The sequence below is a fragment of the Dendropsophus ebraccatus genome, chromosome 12, assembly GCF_027789765.1.
Source record: "Dendropsophus ebraccatus isolate aDenEbr1 chromosome 12, aDenEbr1.pat, whole genome shotgun sequence".
Lineage (NCBI taxonomy): Eukaryota > Metazoa > Chordata > Amphibia > Anura > Hylidae > Dendropsophus > Dendropsophus ebraccatus.
This window is the reverse complement of record NC_091465.1, coordinates 25,711,463-25,733,994: the sequence shown is the minus strand read 5'-3', so window position 1 is coordinate 25,733,994 and position 22,532 is coordinate 25,711,463. Positions and strand designations below refer to the sequence as shown.

The following is a 22,532-nucleotide window of genomic DNA, read 5'->3' as shown; positions in this document are numbered from 1 at the left end:
CTCAGGTGAGAAAGCCCAATGTGCACCCTTGGTTGTTAAGAGGTTAAAGAGGTCATTCAGGATTAGAAAAGCTTTCTTGCAAAAACAGCGCCACCCATGTCCTCTGTGTAATAACGTCATCGTCTGATCGTGTCTTTAGGTCCTGGCCTAAAATCATTGGCCACGTGTAATAGTGATATAGATACGACGGCTGATGAATCTGTCAATAAAATAATAAAGTTCATACGTTACATCTTCACGCTCCCCAGTGTTGTCTTCACTTCTTCACGCTCCCCGCTGCCGCTGGTCTCTGAGGTTACAGGCTGCTTAGCCAATCACTGGCCGGGATGGGCCGGCCTATAACCTATTTACATTTCAAGATTTAAAAAAACAAACTGAAAACATCCTGACATAAGGTCAGGTCACTTTATATATGCACAATGGAGTCTGATGTATGGGACCCTAAAAGATTTTGTGACCCATGTATCTCCACTTTAGGCAGATTTTATAATGGTTTGGGTATTACCGGCAGGCTTTGTATAGCTGGACCGCCGTGTGTCCTGCTCTTCATTAGGAGAAACAGCTGCCGACAGATAACAGAAGACTTTGCAGCAACTTCTTGAGAAAAACCTTTGAGGATGTCGAGTTAATGAGCATTTAATTAAAGGATGAGGAGGCTGTATCAGGAGCTCCCGGCCACGTGGTTCCCGCTGGGTCCTGCCACCTGCATCACCTGCCAGTAATTACCAGGACCCTTTCCCTGCTGGAGATTTCCATATACAGCACCTGGAGAGTGAATTTGACTAGTGATAATAGCTTCTGCTTGGGGACGCTTGTGACTTCTACCATTCATGGCTTATTTCTAGGCTTTATACCAGGTACGTTGAGGCCATAGTTGCTAATGTATAAAATAAAAATCAGGTATACATCTTTCTGAATGTATCAAAGTCAAGAAAATATATTTTGCTCCATTTAAAGGGATCTGTCAGAATTTTAATATCCATGACTTATCATTAGTATATGTAGTGGGTGTTTGGCCATGTCTGACCTCCAAGATTACTGTAGATCAGGGCAGTTTGAGGGCTATAGACTAGCTGCTGGGTTTAGGTAAATGACTAAAGGCTACCATGCACACAATAAGAAAAAGTGTGCAGAACCTGGCAATTTTGGAGAGTCCATAAAACTGTGTAGGTACCCTAAATGAGTACAGTTCCTTCAAACAATTCCCCTCCTTCATATAGTCTATGTGATTCCTACCATATTTGTAAATCACTTCATTTCCCAAAAATTACTGCTTTAAACACTATTGGTCTTTATGTGTCTAATCTCTCTGCAGTCTGCTGCCCACTGCCTGTTGTCAGGGGAAATCTGTCTCTAGGAACCGCTAGATCAAGACAGAACACTGGATGTAGGGTTGGGGCTTAGAATGTGCAGGGGAAAGTGTGATAGCCTGAAAAAATCCAGGGCTGTGTACCTGCAAGTTGCCTATTCTAGACGATCCATGCTGTTCCTCCTAGGTAAATCAAGGCTTCCTTCTTATCTTTTTACCACCCATAAAGCTCAGAGCAGCTGTCATTTGTATAAATATCACTGTGTCTATTGCTGTATGTCCACGGTGCTGCAATGTGATCCTATAAGTTTGTTTGGCCACTAATCCCCCCCCCCTTTCCCAATGTAGAAAGACCTAAGGTGGTGGCTCTTCCATTGTGCTAGTCATTGGGGGCCACGGAGGTCAGACCTCAACTGATCAAACATAGGCAATCGATGTTGCAGCCTTGGACCACCCCTTTGAGGGAGTCATTTAATTGTAATGGGTCTGTCGGGCAGTAATGACTAAGAAGAAAGAACACAGGGAACTGAGAGTAATTCATATAGTCCGACATATATTTTGAGTACTATATTTAAAGCTAGTCATCCAGAATGGGAGGAATCATCGTGTATAATCCAGCCTGATCTCTGGAGGAAATTCTGTGGCTGAGACATCTACAGAAAGAAGCCGAGGACAATACACAATTAGCATTTTCCACTAAATTGCTCATAACCATTGTAGGAAATAATTACAATCCTAAGTGCCAATCCAGCCTCTTCCTGTATATTTTCCTCAAATCATTTGCTATTTCTTCTATTGTGTTTAACATCTGTGCTTCAGCAGTGCACGGTAAGATGTTTTTATTGTTCAAATGCAAAAACGAACAAAAAAAAACTGCTTTGCTTATGGTCTAAATTTACAAATTCTTATTGTCTTCTGTCTGTAGCTCCTGAAAACAGACCTATGTGTCTCCTTGGTAACAGACTACAAACATATAGTGTAGTCTGACCCTGCAGTTGTCTAGGATCCGCCTGTTTTTCAGGCTGGAGAAGAGGCTGGACGACTTATCATTCGGGCAGCATAAAAGCTAAAAATGGGATGCATTTACTTCCTACAAATCCAGCCTTCAGCTATAGAATTACAAGTGGAGCAGGTGGAAAAACTTATCTGTAAATGCATTTTTTCCAATTTTCAGTGATCTATAACCTACATGTCTTCATCGTTTTGCAAAACCTACAGTTTTAGCCATTGGCACTTCCTTTAAGGCTAGAAGAAAGGGGTTGAGTTTCATTGCTTTTTGTGGATACAAAAAAACTTTTTCACCCTTTATCTCCTCCATCACTGTCACGACCACAAAATCTGGTATATACAGTGGTATTATTAGGTAGGTGGCTTAAAAACTAAATTTTCCTAAAACTGGAAAAAGTTTCAATTATTTTTTTGCTTGGATATGGTTGTTAGAAATATTCAAGGTTCTATGACTCAAGTTCATAATGAATGATATGTTACTTAGGATGAGTCAGCTTACAGTAGCCGGATGAGGGTGGTGAAAGGATGTTGAGTCTGTCTTCAGATGCTATAAACTGTCCTGTCTTGTTTAATGTCATTATCTGGTATCACCCGGGAAAATTTCTGAGAAGCATAAAAAGAAAAAAAGAATGGCGATTATACAACTTAGAATTTTTCTGCCTTCTTAGGGTCCTATTACACAGAGCGTTTTTTAACGACTAACGATAAATGATTGCAAATGAGATCATCGTTAACCTGAAATTGTTCACCATATTACACAGAACGATGGTCATTAGTTACAATTGTTACTTCGATTATTTCTTATTATTGCGATCGTTTTTTCCTTTTGATCTCAGCAAAACAATGAACAATGTGCAATTACACTAAACGATTAGTGAAAAAATGCAGAACTCGTGGAATTACAGCAAACAATTAGCGAACAATTAACGATAATTTTAGGTTCAGATCTAAATCAACAATCAACAACATATGAAAAATTTTTCGATCACTGCCTGCAATTCCACAGAACGATTATCGTTTAAATTCAAGCGATATAAAAAATTTTGGCACGATAATCATCCTGTGTAATAGGGCCCTTACTCCTTTGGATTTTTCCAAGTGGGGCTAGGGCCACACTACATCTTTGCAGTCCAATTTTTTTCATCCGTTTGTGCAAAAAAAACGAATGGAGAAATGGATAGAAAAATTGACACATTGTGTGCGATCTGTTTTTCCAAAAAAAAGATCAAAACGGATGTTTTTTATTTATTTATTTTTTAGGGTGTGTTCACACTGAGCAATTACGGTGGAATTCCGCTGTGCTCGGTGTGAGTGAATGAGAGGGCACGCGCTCCTCCGCTGCCGCCGCTGTCTGCTTAGAGAAGTAACATGTCACTTCTTTGAGCGGCGGGTGCAAAGGAGCGTGCTTTCCCATTGAGAGGATATGAAACACTGAGGCAGGCGTAATTCAGCAGCGGAGTGTTCCGCCACGGAATAACGCCTATTTTACTCAGAGTGAACATACCCTTAGCGTACACAAAAACGATTATTTTTTATTTTTAATTTTCTTTATATTGGAAGTCAATTGAATCACTAATCAAAACAAATTGCATCTATTTTCCTATCTTTTTTTTTTTTGCAAAAACAGATGAAAAAATTTAGGTAGCAAAAACGTAGTTTAAACTTAGTCTAACACATTGCCTAGCTGTGCTATTTGGGGTCCTAAAGGTATCTCATGGCATCTCGCCTTGAAAGCTACTCTTTTAGGTCCTGTTCACACTGAGTAAAACAGGTGGAATTCTGTGGCAGAGCTCTCCGCCGGAGAATCGTGTCTGCCTCAGTGTGTCAATGGGACGGCTTGCTTGCCTCCACTTCTGCCGCTCTCCGCTCTTTGAGTGCGAGACATCCCATTGACACACTGAGGCAGGCCGGATTCCATGGCATTGAGCTCCACCGTGGAATTCCACCTGATTTACTCAATGTGAACACACCCTTAGCTATCGACTTGTAAGGTCCCCACGCACGTTAGAGGAAAGTACTGTGGGTTGAACTTTCCATCCTCCTTGAGACTGGCTGACCATCTAATGTCTGTGGCCGCCTCCTGTCTTTCACATATGATGTCAAGGAAGAAAAGCATTGGCCATTTTGGATTTCGATTATATGACCCTTTTGTTTTTGGAGAGATAATCTGTCATCCCCCATCTCATAGCAGGTAACCCCCTCCCCATTCAGAGCACATGAATGTTCTTGTGTATGGAGTTCAGCTGGCAGCTATTGAAGGTGTATGGGAACCTTTTTGTTAACATAAAGTGATTTCTAGAATGGAGGCCCCCAGGTCCCCATTCCTTCTCACTGCATACCCCAGTATATGGAGTGCTGGCCGAACCTGTACACTACCGCGCCAACCAAGTCTATGGAACTGACTGAGACAGCTGATACAGCCAAGTTCTTTCTGCTGTTCTGAGCAATAATAACTTAGTTATGTAAGATACTTTAAGACCAGAAAAAGTAGAATTTTTCATGGCTGTTCTTATTGAAGTGCAAATTACAGTGGAGTGATGTGGGAGGATGCATCAATCATCTGTCAGCCCTCACTGGCTTATGTGACTCACTGTTAAACCCCCACATTGTGCCGGAATCAAACACTTTCTACATTATAACGGTTTAAGGAAAACAAACCAGAAGTTTTCAGAGTGAAATATTACAAAAGTAATGGATCATGAATTATACTTTTTTTTTTATTCTGGCCCTTTTAAGGCAATTTTCATTCACCTTTTAGACCCAACACTTTATAGTATACTGTATATGCATTTTTTAGCAGACCTCTAGGACACATCTATGGAGCCCCCCCCAATTGCTTGGAAACTTGGTGATCTGACGTTTTGGCAGCTCCACCATTTTCTGGGACACCCAAACTTTGGTACAATAGAGGTGAACATGGCCATTCCCTCCATTCAGTATACGTGGAATATTTATAACAATAGGAACAGCTGGTGCCTAAATTCTTGTGACTGATAATGCGATACCACTTGTTGGCTACATCATGATGTGTTGACTTCTCCTCTGCATAATAAGACAACATTTGCCAGTCCTAGATGGCCATGGTGACTTGAGTGTAGTAGACCATAGGCAGATTGTTGGGGCCTAGAATTGTGGGGCCAGTTTTCTGAACCAGCTGCATTTGTTGGCTTTTGCTGAACCATGGTATCAACAGTGTACCAAGACTGGCCAGAATATGACACTGCAACAGGCCACTTGTGGTTTATCCAAGAGGTGACTGTCGAGAAGCACATTTGGTATTTTGGAGATGATGTACAACACTGGACCAGCTGACCCAGAATTACAGCAGCGGACAAGTACCTCCACAGAAAATATGGTGTATACAATGCGTTGACTAGGGTTCAAAAGCTGAAGACCAACAAGGGTGCCCCGATTAATTTGTATTATTGCAAACAATGTCTCGTGTTGGCCAGGGAAAATTTTATATACACGTGACGAGCCCTGTTTCCTGCTGAGCCATATTGATGGCCGGGTATGATGGTATCGCTGATGATGCAGTGGGCATGATTTGAGATGTGGAGATTATGGCCTCCAGTTGGCATTTGTTCACCCGCACTTGGCAGGGGTTTCCCAGAAATGACTCCTCTAGATTTTTTCTTAGGCTGCCTGGATACCAGATTTAGCACCAATCCAGTATTTATGACGAGCCAGTATTGCAATGTACAATTGTGCAGGATCTACAGGCCAGACTGTCACATCTGTAAAAACGACTTTAAAATGATACTGTCACCCCCCCCCCTCCCCTTTTACTCTATGTTCGGTTTTCCACTTTATCCACAAGCTTAAATCCTGCACATTTGATATATACCTGTATAAAACTTGATATAATATCGCTTCATTTCATTGGTGGCCAGTGTCAGCTAGGTGGGACTTCATGACTGTTGAGCCCTCTCCCCAGCAAGAAGATGGGGCCCGACTGCCGTGGAGGCCTTCCTAGGTGACACTGTTAACTGATGAGTAAGAAAGGTGACAGTATCTCTTTTACTTGTGATTCCCAGTGTACCTGATCAGTTGCAGGGGTCACCAATGCTTTGAGGTATAGTTTCCTACAATCTGGAGCTTATCAGCAGTTTAGCCTACCTTTGCTTAGTTTCCACTGATCCCTTTTTGGGACTAGTACTCATTGTACATTGGAATAATCCAAGGTCAGGTGAAGGTTAGTGAAATTTTTTTTTGTAATGTAAACCAATACTTTTGTTATATAACTCAGTAACCGTGGACGGCGGCCATCCAGACCCTACCTGAAGAATAAGAATGCCAGACACCAAATTAAGGCCTCCATTTATAAAGACATTGACTGTATTTGCAAAAAGTTTCCCTGAAAATACGACGGGAAATGCTAACAATGCAGTTTATCGCTGGCATCAAACATCAATCCGAGACCGAATCCAGAAATCTGCATTGTACTTTTATGTGTTATTTGGTGCGCGGCCAGTATCTGCTGTGTTGGTAGTTTTTATTAAAACCATGTGGGGAGACGTATCCATCTTTTGTGCGGTTTCATGAAATTCTTTAACCCCTCGATGCTTTCATCTCGAATCTGCCACATCTATGAAGGTCATGGGAAGAGCAGGTTTATGACAGGATTATTTGCATCCTGCTCAACTGAAGAATTTCTGGATCTTGACTGCAGTGATTCATCATCAGCTGTTCTGGATCTACTGATAGGGAAATAAGCATGGCCTAAGCTCTTCTTGGTGGTCTACTTCCAGCAGCATTGATGGTGGGCACCAGTCCAAGTCCTTGGCCTGCTTCTGATCACTCCTCAAGTGCTGTTACTTTTGTAGGAGGATCTGGGTCCTATAATCATGACATTGGCTGATCTTTTCTTCCAACAGGGTCAACTTTTGAATGTTCCGGCTAGACTGCTGGTATATATTTATATATAGTCTTCTACATTCCTTTAACGTGAACATTCTGCACATAACTTTTCTGATTCTAATGTGCATTAACTGGAACTGAAAAGATACTTCCAACTGATACTGTGAATATTCTGCCTAAACAGTCCCCACAGTCCCCATACACGTTTTTCTTTTGTTGGCCGAACCCATATATGATTTGGTATTACCACCTCTTGTCCACCCCTGGTTAGTTTTAACTTAAGAATAGTTATTCACTCCCCATCTTGCTGTTCTTTACATTAGACAGTCTTTGTAAATTTTCTTTTAAAGTAACTATACCACTAGGCCCAGGCTGAAGCACTGGAGGCGGGCCGATCCACCCCCAGTGGGAAGAAACCCCAGCCCCTCCATGACATGACTCCATTAGAAATAATGAAACCCTATCATAGAGGGGCTAGGGTTTCCTCCCACTAAGGGTGGCTCGGCCCGCCTCCAGTGCTTCAGCCTGGGCCTGGTGGTACAGTCACTTTTAAGTCCATCTCCTTCAGCCTAGAGAGAGAAGTGCTTCTTGTGGCTCTTTCCAGTGATTGGTGTTTCCAAGCACCCCTACTCTTTTTGACATTTCAAACATTTTCCAGTAGTTATAGGAATATTCCATTCATAGTTTTAATATGTTGCTACCTTTAGGGGAGAGCAGAACAAACAGCTTTCCATGGTCCCACTGGTTCCTCCTACATCATCATTGGGTCCCCGCTGAATGAACCCGTCTCCACTTCAGAGATGGACCCGTCTTGCAGCCACGTACTGGCCACAACGCTGTCCGGTCTCAGTCAGTGATTGGATAAGCGGACTGTCACTGTCAGACGAGTCCTTCTCTGAAGTGGAGGTGGGATCGTTCAGTCGGAGAATCAAAAATTACATAGGAAAAGGTAAAAAATAGCCTCTTTGTTATGTTCTTCCCAAGGGCAGCAATATAGCTCTTTAACATTGAAGACCTGTTCTTAGGAGCCTGGGAGATGACTGCATTTGGCAAGCAGTCCCTTCATACTGCTTATTGGTAGAGATCCAGGAGGTTGGATCTCCACCAGGCTGGTGACCTGTAAGAGTCATTCAGTCATTTCAAGTATGTCAATTCTTTGGGCGGATGGCAGATTAAGTTAGAGAAATTCATTGAGTCAATGAGACAGACGGAACTTCAAGTGAAGTTTCCTCCCGTTTTCTGTAGTGTGAACATACCCTTAGTGTGAGGGTGTATAGCACACGATAGCACCTGTCCCACCTCTACGTCTGACTTTGACACATAAGGATCCAGCAAAGACTACATAGAAGTGGAGGCTGAAGTTTTTAAGTCTTGTGGACCAGACCAATGGACTGTGCAGACAGGTGCCAGAATCATGGAACTATATTTCATATAGGAACAAGATTATGTAGAGTCGCTACCATCTCATAAGGACCCGCTGAAATTAGCTGTTTGGGACTCCGCTAAAAATATTTTATTTTATCAATATGTGTATTTTCCAAGACATATCCACTTAAGATCATGTGGTCATGCCATACCTTGCTACATGCAAATAGGTCGATAAAAGAATCAATTTTATGAGGCAGAAGACGGACCTTTTGCTGAGCAATCATTCTAAGGAGCCCCCCTTTGCCCTCGGGAATCCGCCACATGGTCACATTGCTGTACAGCATTAATATTTTATAAGTTGCAGCAAGGCTGAGACTCGCTTGTGAGATTTTGGCTTAGTCAGATGTATGGAGACTGCACTCAGATCTTCAAGCCAAACCATGTAACATTCTTTCTGGGACTATACGAGTGAGGCAGCACTCCAGAAAACTAGGCTACAACCGTCTGTACTCGCTGATGCCTGCTGTGTGCGACACGGGAATTTTTTTTTTTTTTACTTGCTTGCTATAAATATTTAAGGTAGTGCAGAGACTGAGAGTGCAATCCAAGTCCATTATCGAGTCTGAGGTTAGCCTGGTGCTCCGAGAATGCATATTTAGGGGCCTCAGCTCAATAAAAGGGTTATATAGCAAAATGTCAATGCTGCAGCCTCTGAGCGGCCTATGCAATGGCACATTATAGGAGGGCTATTTAATGTAAAATAATCCTCAATATCTGGTGCTGTGTGTTTTATCAGAGATGCCAGACAGCCGTGGATTCTGAGTCTATTTGGATCATCAATGTGTATCTACAAAGTAAGATCCAAGAGTGGATTTTTAACTATTTTGGCACTATAGAAATGTCTTCTTTCTGGCTACTGGACCAGGCCGGCATCCCTTCTGACATGCCAAATGCCTTAAAGCAGAGCTGACATCAATAAAAACTTTTGACATGTTGCAGGGACATTTGAAAAGTTTTGAGGCCAGGCTCCCATTGATCGCAATAGGACCAGAAATGGACCATGGAACAATGGAAGAAGGCTGCCTGGTCTGATAAATGCTTTTACTTCCTGTGGGGGACCATTGTTTTGGTTGCTTGGCCTAGTTGACATCTGTGACCAGGTTTCTTTAGTAGAGATGAGCAACGCTTGAACACGCTTGGGTTTGTCTGGCTTTTGTTGCCTGTAGGGTGCACTATGGGAAGAAGACAAGATGGCAGGGGCATTGTAATGGGCAACATACTTCTGGGAAACCTTGGATCCTGGCATCATGTGGATGTTACTGTGTCATGTATCACCTACTTATCATCCTAAAGACCAAGACCCCCCCCCCCCCCCTCATGGCTGCAGGACCACCTAATGGAAAAGGCCTCCTTCACCAGGGTAATCTCTTTGAAGAACGTGACAAAGAGATTAAGGTAATGACTCGGCCTCCAGATTCCCAGACCTCAATCCAATGGACCATCGCGGGATGTGTTGGAGAAACTAAACCAAATATCGCCTTGGTTAACCAATCTGATCTTCTGCAGGTCCATTTTTTTTACAGTTTTTTTTTTTCTTTCACGACGGCACCCCGCACCTGTTGCAGGCGAAACCACCACCAGCATGCCAGAGCCGCAGCATCTGCCGCTCCCCACTGTGGATCCAGCTGCTCCCCCACTGATCCGGCCGCTCCTGACTTTAAGTTCAAAAAGCCCCCGCTGCGGGGGGCACCATTGCCAGCCTGTCCGGGACCGCGGGGCTCTTTTAGAGGCCGATGCCAGCTGGGGAAGATATCAGTGTAGTAACGGGGCAAGGGTGGAGCAGGTCTATACGCAGCAACAGAGCTGGCACAGTGTATCTTCCCCAGCTGGTATCGGCCTGCAGAAGAGCCCCATGGTCCCGGGCATCAGCTTTTTGGCTAAGATCAAGTGTAGTATCTGTTCTCATCAGTTTAATATCTGATACGTCCTCTATCTGGGGACCATATACTAAATGGATATTTGGGACAGGGAGATGGAGAAAGACCTTGCTCTGACCTCTCCAGGCATTGACCTGGTATTGCAGTGCTTCCAGGTTCAGTGCAAAAAGAAAAGAAATATACAAACAAAAAAAACAAATTAATCTCTGCTACATCTGCATACAAGTATAGGCCGTGGCTGTGATATTGTAGGGAACACATGCTGTTTATACCCCGGATTGTGTCATGTTTTATGCGCCATTGTTATTCACCTTCACTAATAAGGCCAGATATTCCTCGCTGCCGCGGCCTCCGCTTGTCCTCCACATGTTCCAGGGATACTCATGTTTGTTCCTTTCTATTTATTCTGAGCCTCGGTTTGTGGGAGTCACAGAAGCGTGACTGGAGGTGGGCCCCCAATGTGTTGTCAGGATCCCCCCTCACGCTCCTGTGACTCCTTATTCATTCCACATGTGCTGCTTCCAGCCCCGGCAGCCAGGCGCACGCAGGGAGATGGCCAGAGAGCGGCAGATCTGGGAACACAAGTATTCCAAAAGGCTGCGGCCAGCTGCCAAGCCAGCACTGTGTGTAATGGGAGCAAAGAATGCCGGCCCGGAGACGTGACATGTTCCTTTAACTGCCTCACGTCCAGCTACATGCCAGTAACATAAATATAGTATGTGCTACATAATACACTCTTATTACCAGACATTCTGTATGTGACTGTATAAGCAGGAGCTATCGCATGCAGCTCTGGAGAAGTGTAAGGGCCTCATCCATTATCTGCGGGCGGTGAGCTGTTACATAAAGCATCTGTCTCTGGAGGAGCTGACATGGTCATGCATTACGCAGATATCAGTGGGCACCGTGTAATGCTTTATTTCTCCTTTGGTGGCGCTACAGGAGTATTGAACACAGGTTCCTCCACAGGTTGGGGCCTTGTCCACATCTACATTCAGCTTTTAGTTATTCTGCTTCATCAAAGGAACAAAACAATGCGAGTGATGCCATACTGGACACTGGCAACATGGGATTCAGAAGATTACCAGACAATGATTTAATTTTTTTTTTCCAGCTAACACTAAGCCCCAGTTTAGATTAGATGGTTTCCCTACTAAGCCGAAAAATAGTAAAAAAAAAAAAAAAAAAAAAAAAGGGGGGAAATATTTATTTAATCGATCTAAAAATCCCTCTACACCCCTTGTTGACCATTTAAAAAAAAAATCATTGATATATTCTTCTGGATATCGGTATCTAAAAAAGTTACTAAGTATATAGGGGGCGCTGCTGTGCTATACTCGTGGCCAGTGTATGCGGCTGTAAATTTCAGGCTAAACTTTGCCACGTCCAGGTTCTGCCAGCAGTTTACAACCACTGGCCCATGGCCATTATGTGTGTATAGTAGAGCTGTGTGTGTGTTGGCAAAGCATTACTGGGTGTGTATGTGAAGCTGAGCCGCGTCTATTTGTAGCAGAGCTATGTGTGTACAATGTGCATGGTGTTTGAACATTGTACAGTGCGGAAAATAAGTATTTGATACACTGCAGATTTTGTAAATTATCCCACCTACAAAGAATGGAGAGGTGTGTAATTTTTATTGTAAGTACACTTCAATATTGTATGATTTTTAAATAATTGTTTTAAACTTGTTACCTGTATAAAAAACATCAGTCTACACACTCTATTAATAAGACTCCAACCTCTACACCATGGCCAAGACCAAAGAGCTGTCTAAGCACACAGAGACAAAGTTGTAGACCTGCACAAGGCTGGGATGGGCTACGGGACAATAGGTAATCACCTTGGTGAGGAGGCAATAACTATTGATGCAATTATTAGATGTGAAAACATGCATCAGCGTATCAAATACTTATTTTCCCCACTGTATATGTGAGTATATTTTACTGTTAGAATAGTAGGGAAAAAATATAGTTGTTTAAATCACTCAAGGGATATGTTCACACCTAGCGAGTTTATAGTGAATTTCACATTTAGGATTTAACTTCAATGGGTCAGCAGCGAATCCACAGCAGTGTACCCAGGTCCTTTTGTAGTGCGGTGTGCTGGGCATGACGATGACCCCGGTGTTCCTCTAAGTATCATCTCTTAATCTCCACAATCCTGATTTGTCTGGGAATATCTTGTTTCCTCCTGATCGGGAACAATATGATTTTACTCTTTAATGAAAACCACATGGAAATTGTAACAACACAGACACGGAGAAGGGAAAGACTGAGGTCTCGCTCTGGTTCTGGTTCCCAGGCATACCCCAGCTTGTTCTGGTTGCGAAATCGACAATTTTTTTTTTTTCCTTTTTAAATTTCCATCGGGCAGCCCAAGCCAAGTGCATTGTCTCATGTACGTCTGTGCAGTTCAGCTGTGGGTTACATTGGAGGGCTCAGGATAACATCTACCACCGTCCACCACGAGACCTTAGTGTCAGTTCTGCCACTAGATGGTGCTGTGAAACCAATAACATTTTTCTTCTGTTTTCTACCCCTAGATGGCAGCACAGAAGCTCAGGCCTGTCGGCAAAGTGACCTTCTCCATCTCCAGCCGTACAGACGCCGGAGTCCATGCCATCTGTAATTCTGCACATGTAGATATTGAACGGCCCCCAGATAAACCTTCATTCTCAGAAGCCATATTAGTCAGAGCTTTGAATTTCCATCTACAGCCAGAGCCCATCAGGTAAGCATTGCCAAGTATTGTAGAACAGCGGTAGTCCTCCATGCCCACCTCACTTATCTTGCCATCTTGTTTCTTTGTCAGTATCATCGTCTAAAATAATAAAAGTTTTCAGATATTTCATTCAATTCTCTTTTTATTCTGGGGAAAACGTTTTCCATGCTCTTTGGCGCCCCCTGCTGGTCAATGTATTTGAACTGCTAGTTTACTGTAGAATTATTCCATTTAGCTGTTGACTTTGTAAACTAAAGTTCGACATAGACATTAGATAAGCGTCTCTAGCGTGTATGGAGGCCTTTCGGCTGTCCTTGATGGCAGATGTCAAGGGAGAGAAGAATAGGGCATGGTGGATTTCAGATAAGTCCACACTAGAGGATTCTGGCAGCGCCTTTCTCCCCATTCTGAATACACACGCAATCATATAATAAGGAGATCAGGAGAGACAGGTGTCATTCATCCAACATCTATCTGAAATGTAGTGTATCCTGATACTGCCCCCATATGGTGAACAGGACTGCTACACTACTGCCCTCTGCAGTCTATAACAGGAACTACTATAAGGCTATGTTCACACATACTTGTGTTTGGTAAAACAGATATGCCCATCACTGAATTCAATGGGAAAATATGCATTTTTTTTTTTTTTACGGTCATGAAATAAAGGTGTGAGATACTAATTTGGGATTTAATGCCACGAAAAAAAAATTTATGCCATTTTGACACATAAAATTTCAAGCTAAATCATGATTTTAAAAAAGTCAGCAAAAACTTCAAAAAGAAAGAGTAATAAAACAAACCAAAAGCGTGCATAAAAACCCCCCAAAATATGCAGGAAAAAAAATAAAAAAAGCTTGTAAATTTGAGGCTCATTTTGCCTGTAAAACACAATGTGAAAAGCTCTGTGAGCTTTAAAGGGAGGGGTAGTTCTGCTTATTGTTTTTCTTTTCAAATCAATTGTAATTTACGTCTATTACAAAATTGCAAGCCTTCCAGTACTTCTCAGCTGCTGTATGTCCTGCAGGAAGTGGTGTTCGTTCCAGTCTGGAGAGCAGAAGCAGTTTACTATAGGGATTTGCTACTGTTCTGGGCAGTTCCCGATATGGACAGAGGGGGCAGCAGAGAGCACTGTGTTAAACTGGAGAGAACACACCACTTCCTGCAGGACATACAGCAGCTGAGAAGTACTGGAAGACTTGAGATTTTTTTAATAGAGGTAAATTACAAATCTCTGGCACTTTCCGGCACCAGTTGATTTGGAAGAAAACATTTTTTTTGCTGAACTACCCATTTACATTTTACAGGCGTTTTGCAGTAAGTGGATGGATGGGATTAAGAGCTCGCAGTCTGTGATCATGTGATCTATGTGACGCAATCACTTTAAGGTCGGTTGATATGAGCGTAATACAAGCACGGTTTTACATAAGATTGCGTTGATCATCAGAAATGCGATGGTAATACGGATGCAGAGATGCGGCCATATTACATCCACACGAAAGTGGCCTTAGGTGGTGTTCCCCTTTAAATTTTTTAAAAAATTATTTGAATATATATAAACTATGGCTGGGCGTGTGTTATTGCCAGTCTTGGGCAGGTCCTGGACTACGTTCTGAAGTACCCGGGATGCTACAAGTCAAGTGCTTCACTTCATTATATGGGGATAAGCTGGCGCTGATGTCAGGAAACACGACGCTTTAAAATCCATTGCAGATGCCGCTGGCAGTCAGGAGAAATCCAGTAAAAGAGATAAGTGGCAATGCGCGGCATGTTTACTGTTGCTAACAGATGAGATGGAGCGGCAATGATTTCTGGCTGGCGAACACAGAAAACTGTACATTCCTGTCCGTAATGCATGGCGCTCGCACACAAAGCGTTCCCATAGTAACTAATCAGCACTTTAGGACTCGCTGTACAGCTCTTACCTTCAGGGGGGAGAGGGAATAGGTCTAGTACATAAGCCGGGGGGACGCATGCTTTTTGGGAAATCAGACTGTAGTGTATTGAAAGCATTGGGAGGTGATGCCACTTGTATTCTAGTATAGGAAAATTAAAGGGTCGGCAACAAATATCATCTTAAATAAATAATATACAGTCAATGACAAAAATTATTTTAAAAAAACAAGATGGGTGAATTAAATTAAGATATATGCAAGGGACATAAGGCCACAGGATGTCCTGTATATGTCACTGAGCTGGATCACTAGTAGGGGTGACTGACTGATCATCACACCAGCAGGGGGCAGTGTGTCACTCCAAAGCAAAGGCAGCGCTCACCGTAAGGCCTCCATACTACAACCCTACAGTCAGCAGATCCCAAACACAGCTTGGACGATATGGTCCTAATCTGTAGTAGTCCAGGATTATCATTCACAATACCACTGCAAATGAGGACGACAGCTGCCGACTGTCGGTGGCAGCAAACATAATGGATGCAATGACACCTAATTTCCTTTTGCTAAGTGGCTGAAAATCTCTTGCTCAATAATGCTCTCCCTCTGAAAGTCTGTCAAAGGGACAAAATATCTTTATAGATCCATGTCTAGTAGACAACAATCTCTCACCTAGAGATACACTACCCAAAAGTAGCATCTGAGAGCATTTTTACAGGGCTGTAGGGGAACAGTTTAATGCTCTCTTGTGGCAAGGCCTGGTTTCTAATCAGACCCCATCTGTAATCATTTTCATATCCGCCTTTAACCTATTCAGTATTATCAACCTCTTAGGAAATATATATTGGTTATGGTTTTAACTTTAACTGTCTTAACTTAAACGGGTATTCCGCTCAAACTACACTTTCAATATGCTGCTATCCTTGGGCAGAACCCTGGGAGTGACAGCCTGCTCAGCCAATCACTGACTGAGATGGGACAGTGCCGCAGCCAGTGATTGGCTGAGCAGGCTGTCACCAGTTTCGGAAGTGGAGGCGGGACCTGTAGAAGATGTTGGAGGACACTGGGGGGTCACAGAAAGGTAAGCTGTTTATGTTCTCTTTAAGGACAGAAGCATATTAACAGTTTAATTTGAGCGGAATACCCCTTTAAGTTTTAGGTACCTATGAAAATTTTCTATTCCCCCTCTTCCCAGCATAGTCAAGGCCATCCGTGTCAGTGACGACTTTCATGCCCGTTTTAAAGCCCTCTCCCGAACGTACTTTTACCGAGTAGTCACTGGATGTAATCACACAGATTTGCCGGTGTTTGAGCGCAATCTATGCTGGGTGGCAAGTGAGAGGTAAGTGCCAGGTAACACCAACCTGCGACATTAACCTCCATGGTACCTATCTGTGTAACAGGAGTGTTCTCGATTTTCGGGCTGCTAACGTGTCTTGTTTCTCTTCTCAGTCACCTTGATATCCCGCGGGTTCAGGAAGCTGCACAGTATTTTATCGGCACACATGATTTCAGCGGCTTCAGGTCCACACATAAGGGGACACCATTTCAGTCTCCAGTAAGGACTTTACAGCAGGTGTCTGTAACCCCGTCCTCCAGCCTTTTACCAAATCATAATAGGTAAGACAAGTAAGAAACACGTCCCTTAAAGGGGCTATGCACCCTTATAATCCCAAAGAAGTGCCCCAGTACTATCAATATATATTGATTAATAAGGGTCTAGGATATCATTTTCCTAAGAATTCTCTGAAAGAATGGACTTTTTTTTCCTCAGAAGATTGGCACATGTGGCGCCTCCTTCATGGAAAGCCCAAGGTTTGGCAGATATTGGGTATTTCTATTTGTACTCTTTGGGTGGCACATAGTGTTGCTTTTATACTCCAGGAGCCTAATAAATGTTAGTTTGGGCATTCTAGCTAGACCTGAGCGAGGGTGTCAGGATCTGCAGTGGGGATGACGTTACCACGTGGGTGGCCTATTCTCTGCCAGCATCTCCCCTCATTCCTGGCTTATTAAGAAATGATCTGTAATTGTAAGTGACATTTTTTTTTCACTTTTACACCATATGAGATACAAGGTCTCTAGGCAGATCCTTGGAAGCCACTGCTGACCCACCCTGTGTGTCATTTCCTTCTCCCTGGCCCAGACCAAGGGCAAATAATCTGTTTATAAAATTATTGTTGAACTGTGATTTTTTAGCAAACTGAATCTGATTTATTCCTTAAAGGGAACCTGTCAGCATGAAAATGCAGTCTAGTCTGTAGACATCATGTTATAGTGCAGGAGGAGCTGAGCAGATTGATATACTGTAAAGTGTTGTGGAGAATGTTCCAGAACTTTTCATTTATTCATGTAAACCTCTGCTCATTGTGGGCTAAGTAGTCAAGTGGGTGATGCTACATGCAGCAGTCTCTATATATACTGTACACTTATGGATCCTTTAACATGGGCCGATTGTTCGCAACAAGCATTCTTAGAGACAGAAGACCTCAGGCCAATAACAAAGTATTTAAATGGCTGCATGAATGATTGTGATGGTGCAATTAAAGGAGAAGTCTGGCAAAATATTTTATTTAAGTATTGTATTGCCCTCCCAAAAGTTATACAAATCACCAATATACACTTATTACGGGAAATGCTTATAAAGTGCTTTTTTCCCTGCACTTATTACTGCATCAAGGCTTCACTTCCTGGATAACATGGTGATGTCACTTCCTGGATAACATGGTGATGTCACTTCCTTTATAACATGGTGATGTCACGACCCGACTCCCAGAGCTGTGCGGGCTGTGGCTGCTGGAGAGGATGATGGCAGAGGGATGCTCAGTGTCCCTCCAGTGCCCTGTGTCCCTCAGTGTCCCCCTGCCCTCATCCTCTCCAGCAGCCACAACCCGCACAGCTCTGGGAGTCGGGTTGTGACATCACCATGTTATCCGGGAAGTGAAGCCTTGATGCAGTAGTAAGTGCAGGGAACAAAGCACTTTATAAGCATTTCCCATAATAAGTGTATATTGCTTATTTGTATAACTTTTGAGGGGCAATACAATACTTTAATACAAATTTTCGCCAGACTTCTCCTTTAATCAGGCTGTGTAAAGGCACTATGTCACTGATCAGTGGCCGCGGAGAACTGAAGATTATCGTGTCTAAAAGAATCCAGAAGACAGCTGCCAGTCTGAATCACCCACTTTCCCCCACACTCATCGCCATGTATCTAGCAGGGATTGTAATGGTGGACAACAACCACTAGAGTATTCTAAGGTGGTTACAGTTTTTACTCTAACCACCTAAGAATACTCTAGTGGCTGTTGTCCACCATTACAATCCCTGCTAGAGACATGGCGGTGAATGTGGGTGACAAGGTCCGCTCCAGCCAACCACTGTGCAGGTAACTGCAGCATAGTCCCATTCAGCTTACTGGACCACAATAGTTGGGTCATGAACCTCAAGCTACAAGTGTCTATTTTATAGACACGAGAGTGCAAAGAAATAAGTCTGATATTCTTAGGGTGACGCTGTTTTTGAAATCCTGAACAAACCCTTTAAGTCTGTAAATGGGAAGGGTTATGACTACTTTAAGAAAAAGCTGAGGTTACCAGTATGTACTGTATATAAGGTATGAAATAGGTTAATCCTGAAGTTTGGGTGGGGTCGCCCTGTGAGTAATAATTCTGCCATTTTGTTGGCTCTTAATGAATCGGTCCTGGGTGTTTTTTAATGCAGCAGAACATAAGATGCCAGAGGCGGGAAGACGTTTTCCCATGAATGAAGGGGCCGAACATCTGCTGCAAATAACTTTCCCCACATTCTTGGTGCGTCACAGGCGGCTCCACCCGTCACTATAAAAACATGAAATTTATAAGTTGTAATCATGTCGGGTCCAGCGCACTAAATCTGCAGCCAGGACATTGTTGTATCATTGGATGTGGTGTTATAGCAGATATATTGGAGTTTGCTGACCTTGCATGTAGCTCTGGGCCATTTTACAGCCTATTAATATATAGCATATCATAACCCGGTCACCAGACGTCTGCAGCCGAACTGTCCACAGGAATGTTTATGGAAGCCGCTGCGTCTCACTTACATTGAATTTGTATATGTTTATAGTACAGTAAAATCCTATAATGGGGTCATGTTGCTGACCCCCTGGATCTGCTTCATCATATGAAGATGGGTTGTATAAAGATGGGTTCTAATCCCATGTTAATGTGCTGGCACAGTGCCATGTTGTCCTCAGTGACGTCCCATTACAGTGGGGACCAATGGCCTCCATCCAAAGTTTTCACTCTAAAATGGCTGCTCAAAAACACATTACGTACAGTTATATCAACCCAAAAAGAAAGACACTGCTAAAATGCAGAAGGGAAAAAGACCATCAATGCAATGCTTTCATATTACTTGTGGTGGCAAGCAGCTGATCAATGGGGGTTCCAGCATGAAGAAACCCTATGATTAGTTTTTTTGGAGGGCAATCCCTTCTAAAAAAATAAAATAAAATAAATATTAAAAGTGGACAATTCCTTTAAGAAGATTTTGAGTTGAGATATAGTACAACTTAAAATGTATCCACCCTCCATGATCTTTTTGAAAGTAGGTGTTTCATTGACCAGGAGAAGAAAAGCTTACTACTGTCTTGTTTTCTACTCACAGGATGCTGCCACTATGTAAACAAAGCCTCTCTATTGTGTATTGTTGTTACATATTCGTTATTCTGTTTTTTTTTTTTGTTTTCATGCAGTGACCTTCAGTTTTGGGATTTTACCTTCAAAAGTAAATCTTTTGTTTACAACCAGGTATGGAGCTCGTCCTTTTGTTATTAAAATTTTGAAATTGTTTTGTTTTGCATGAAGTAAGATATACTACAGTGTTAAATTTATGGACCTCAGGGTGTGATCAGTAGAAGTCCCGCCCCCGAGGATCCCCATCTTTTAGCATTATGGCTAGCAGCATTATTGGTGTTTGATTTCTGCAGCCATTTCACTGCAATGCTGACACATACATACACCAGTCTGGCTAAGTAACACATGGCAGGGGTATAGTACCAGGCCCAGGGACAAGGATGCATGTGATGCTGTGACAGTACTGCTGTAGGGAGATGGGATCTGTCGTTCAGTTTGTGGCTACATTCAGGAATTATGAAGTCTTCGTGATCGCCTCATGTCTTGTGTTCCAGGTGAGAAGGATGACCAGCGCTCTGGTGGCTGTAGGTTTAGGTCAACTCACACCGCAACACATTAAACTTCATCTGGAAAAGCGAAGTACACCAGTGTTCCCAAAAAATATTGTTGCGCCACCGTCTGGACTATTCCTTAAGGAAGTTGAATATGATGAAGAAGGTAAGCAAGTGATCCAGTCCTGGGGTTCAGGACTCTGTGTAATGGCCTTTTAGGGTGCAGTCTGCTCTGGTTTGTGTCTACAGCTTCAGTGCAGAGCAATGTGTCTCCATGGTAACAGACAACAAACAAATCCTATGTAGTCTGATCATACAGTTGTAATACTTTTCACTTCTTCCTCACCTTATTCTTACATACCACAAAGTTTTATTAGAGGTCTGTTTCTATGGAAAGACGTAGCTCTGTGTAGGAGCTGTACACACAAAATGACAAAGTTGTTGTTTTAATGCCTACAGCTTCAACGCAGTGCTATGTGTCTCCATGGTAACAGACTTCAAATAAAACTTTGTGGTGTCTGGATCAGGATCTATAGGATCTAACTATAGAATCTATAGTTACATTTCCTATTTTTTGTTTTACCTTCTAAATGTATGTAACTATACGCGCGTTGGCAGCGAGCGGGTAAGTGCAGAGGGGGCCTGGGTGATCGCTAGATCGTCCGGGCAGCCCATAGCAGATAGCAGCAGTCTGCTGCTGCCGCTCCTATTCCATGGAGCGACGGCAGAATATCGCTACTATCTACGTTGAAAGACAAACGACTGCAACGATCAGCCGACATCGTTCATGTTGGCTGATCGTTGTCTTCTATTATAAAAGACGATTATCGTCCGTAACGGCCAATAATCGTTTTGTCTAATAGGGCCTTATGAGGAGCCATGGGAGACAATACAACTGCAGGATCTGACTACGTTGTTTTGTTTGTAGTCTGCTACCATGGAGACACAGAGCTGCACAGGAGGTGTAGATACAAAACAATAAGATGTTTATAAGATTATACATTATAGATGCTATTTCAATAAAAACAGCCATAGGTTACTTGCAGAACCCTCAGTGTCTAGTCCAACGTTGAGAAGCCAACACTGACAAACCTTCATTCCTTCAGCCAACGTTCCTTGTGTTTGGTCGTAGCCGATGCTCTTCATATAATGAACCTCGTTTCACTGACAGATAAAGGAAGAGAAAGCTGCTTATGGTAATTTCCCACAAGACTGGCAGCATTTCAAAGTGCATCTTCATGTTATCGTCTTATTAGCGAGAATAAGGAAGGGCGCAGTGAAAGGGACCGCCTGACCGGGGACAATGGGGGTTTGTTAATACACGTCTGCAGATCTCCGCACCAGTTGTAGAGTCTTCCCTCCTATCCAGGCTGTATAACAGTACAGCTGGTGGTATAATAAAAAGAGGCAGAGTATTCATTACACGTCCGAGATGAGCCAGCCACATGGCGCGTATATACCGCCATCCAAATACACTGAATAATGCAAGTGATGCTGTAACGCCATTGTAGGAATTTGGCAGATTTCTAGATAGTTTGTTCTAGTTCTCTGTCCTCTCTATACTACTTATAGTGGTACTTTAGGAGAATTATTATAATTTGGCCCTGTTCATATGTTCTGGATTTTGGTGTGGATTTCAGGCCAAAATTCTTATCAAATCCACTAACATTTCGCACCAATGCAATAATTGGGGTCGACCATTTTTGTGGACTGTTCACATATATGGGTCCTTTTTGGACCATTGTTATTCTCATTTAAGATTTATCAGGCATTGTGAGTTGACCTTTGTTGCCCATAGCAACCAATCACAGCTCAGCTTTCAAATATTCACGAGCTCTGGTAAAATAAAAGCTGAGCTGTAATTGGTTGCTTTAAAGTTTTTGTTGCCCACAGCAACCAATCACAGTTCAACTTTCAAGTTTACATGAGCTCTGATAAAGGGAAAGCTGGAGTGTGATTGGTTGCTATGGGCAACAGAGATCATTTGTATTGTAAGACTGTTTGTTAAATCAGTGTTTTACAAAGCATTTTATTTTTTATTTTTTTTTCTGCTTTTTGGGTGTTCTACTAAAATCTTTTGCATGAAAAAACAAGCTTTTTAAGCCGGCTTTTATTAAGCATTTTCATGCATGTTTTTGTTCTATGTTGCGTGTTTTTTTTTTTTTTCCAGGCGTTTTATGCAGATCTACTTGCTGTTTTCAAGTGTTTTGAAGCTTTTATGTGCAAAAAAAACAAAAAAACACAAAAACATTTTTCAGCCCCTCACA

General features: G+C 42.7%; 1 protein-coding gene, 1 long non-coding RNA gene and 1 other non-coding gene across 3 annotated transcripts in view; 2 read left to right on the top strand and 1 right to left on the bottom strand.

Moving 5' to 3' along the window:
- The window catches only part of PUSL1 (pseudouridine synthase like 1), a 34,213-nt gene that overhangs the window by 8,930 nt on the left and 2,751 nt on the right, over positions 1 to 22,532 (top strand). The window contains exons 3-7 of the mRNA XM_069947291.1: positions 13,025 to 13,212; positions 16,291 to 16,437; positions 16,548 to 16,715; positions 19,834 to 19,888; positions 20,269 to 20,431. Coding sequence (XP_069803392.1) covers positions 13,025 to 13,212; positions 16,291 to 16,437; positions 16,548 to 16,715; positions 19,834 to 19,888; positions 20,269 to 20,431 — 721 coding nt within the window. The remainder of the gene's footprint in view (positions 1 to 13,024; positions 13,213 to 16,290; positions 16,438 to 16,547; positions 16,716 to 19,833; positions 19,889 to 20,268; positions 20,432 to 22,532) is intronic.
- LOC138769084 (uncharacterized) lies at positions 1,834 to 22,004 on the bottom strand. Its single transcript, XR_011359208.1, has 3 exons — positions 21,358 to 22,004; positions 2,817 to 2,920; positions 1,834 to 1,962 (listed from the first exon to the last, which is right to left on the bottom strand). It is a non-coding gene; the product is annotated as an uncharacterized lncRNA (long non-coding RNA).
- Positions 10,465 to 10,653, top strand: LOC138770173 (U2 spliceosomal RNA). The gene has a single exon (XR_011359424.1). It is a non-coding gene; the product is annotated as a U2 spliceosomal RNA (small nuclear RNA).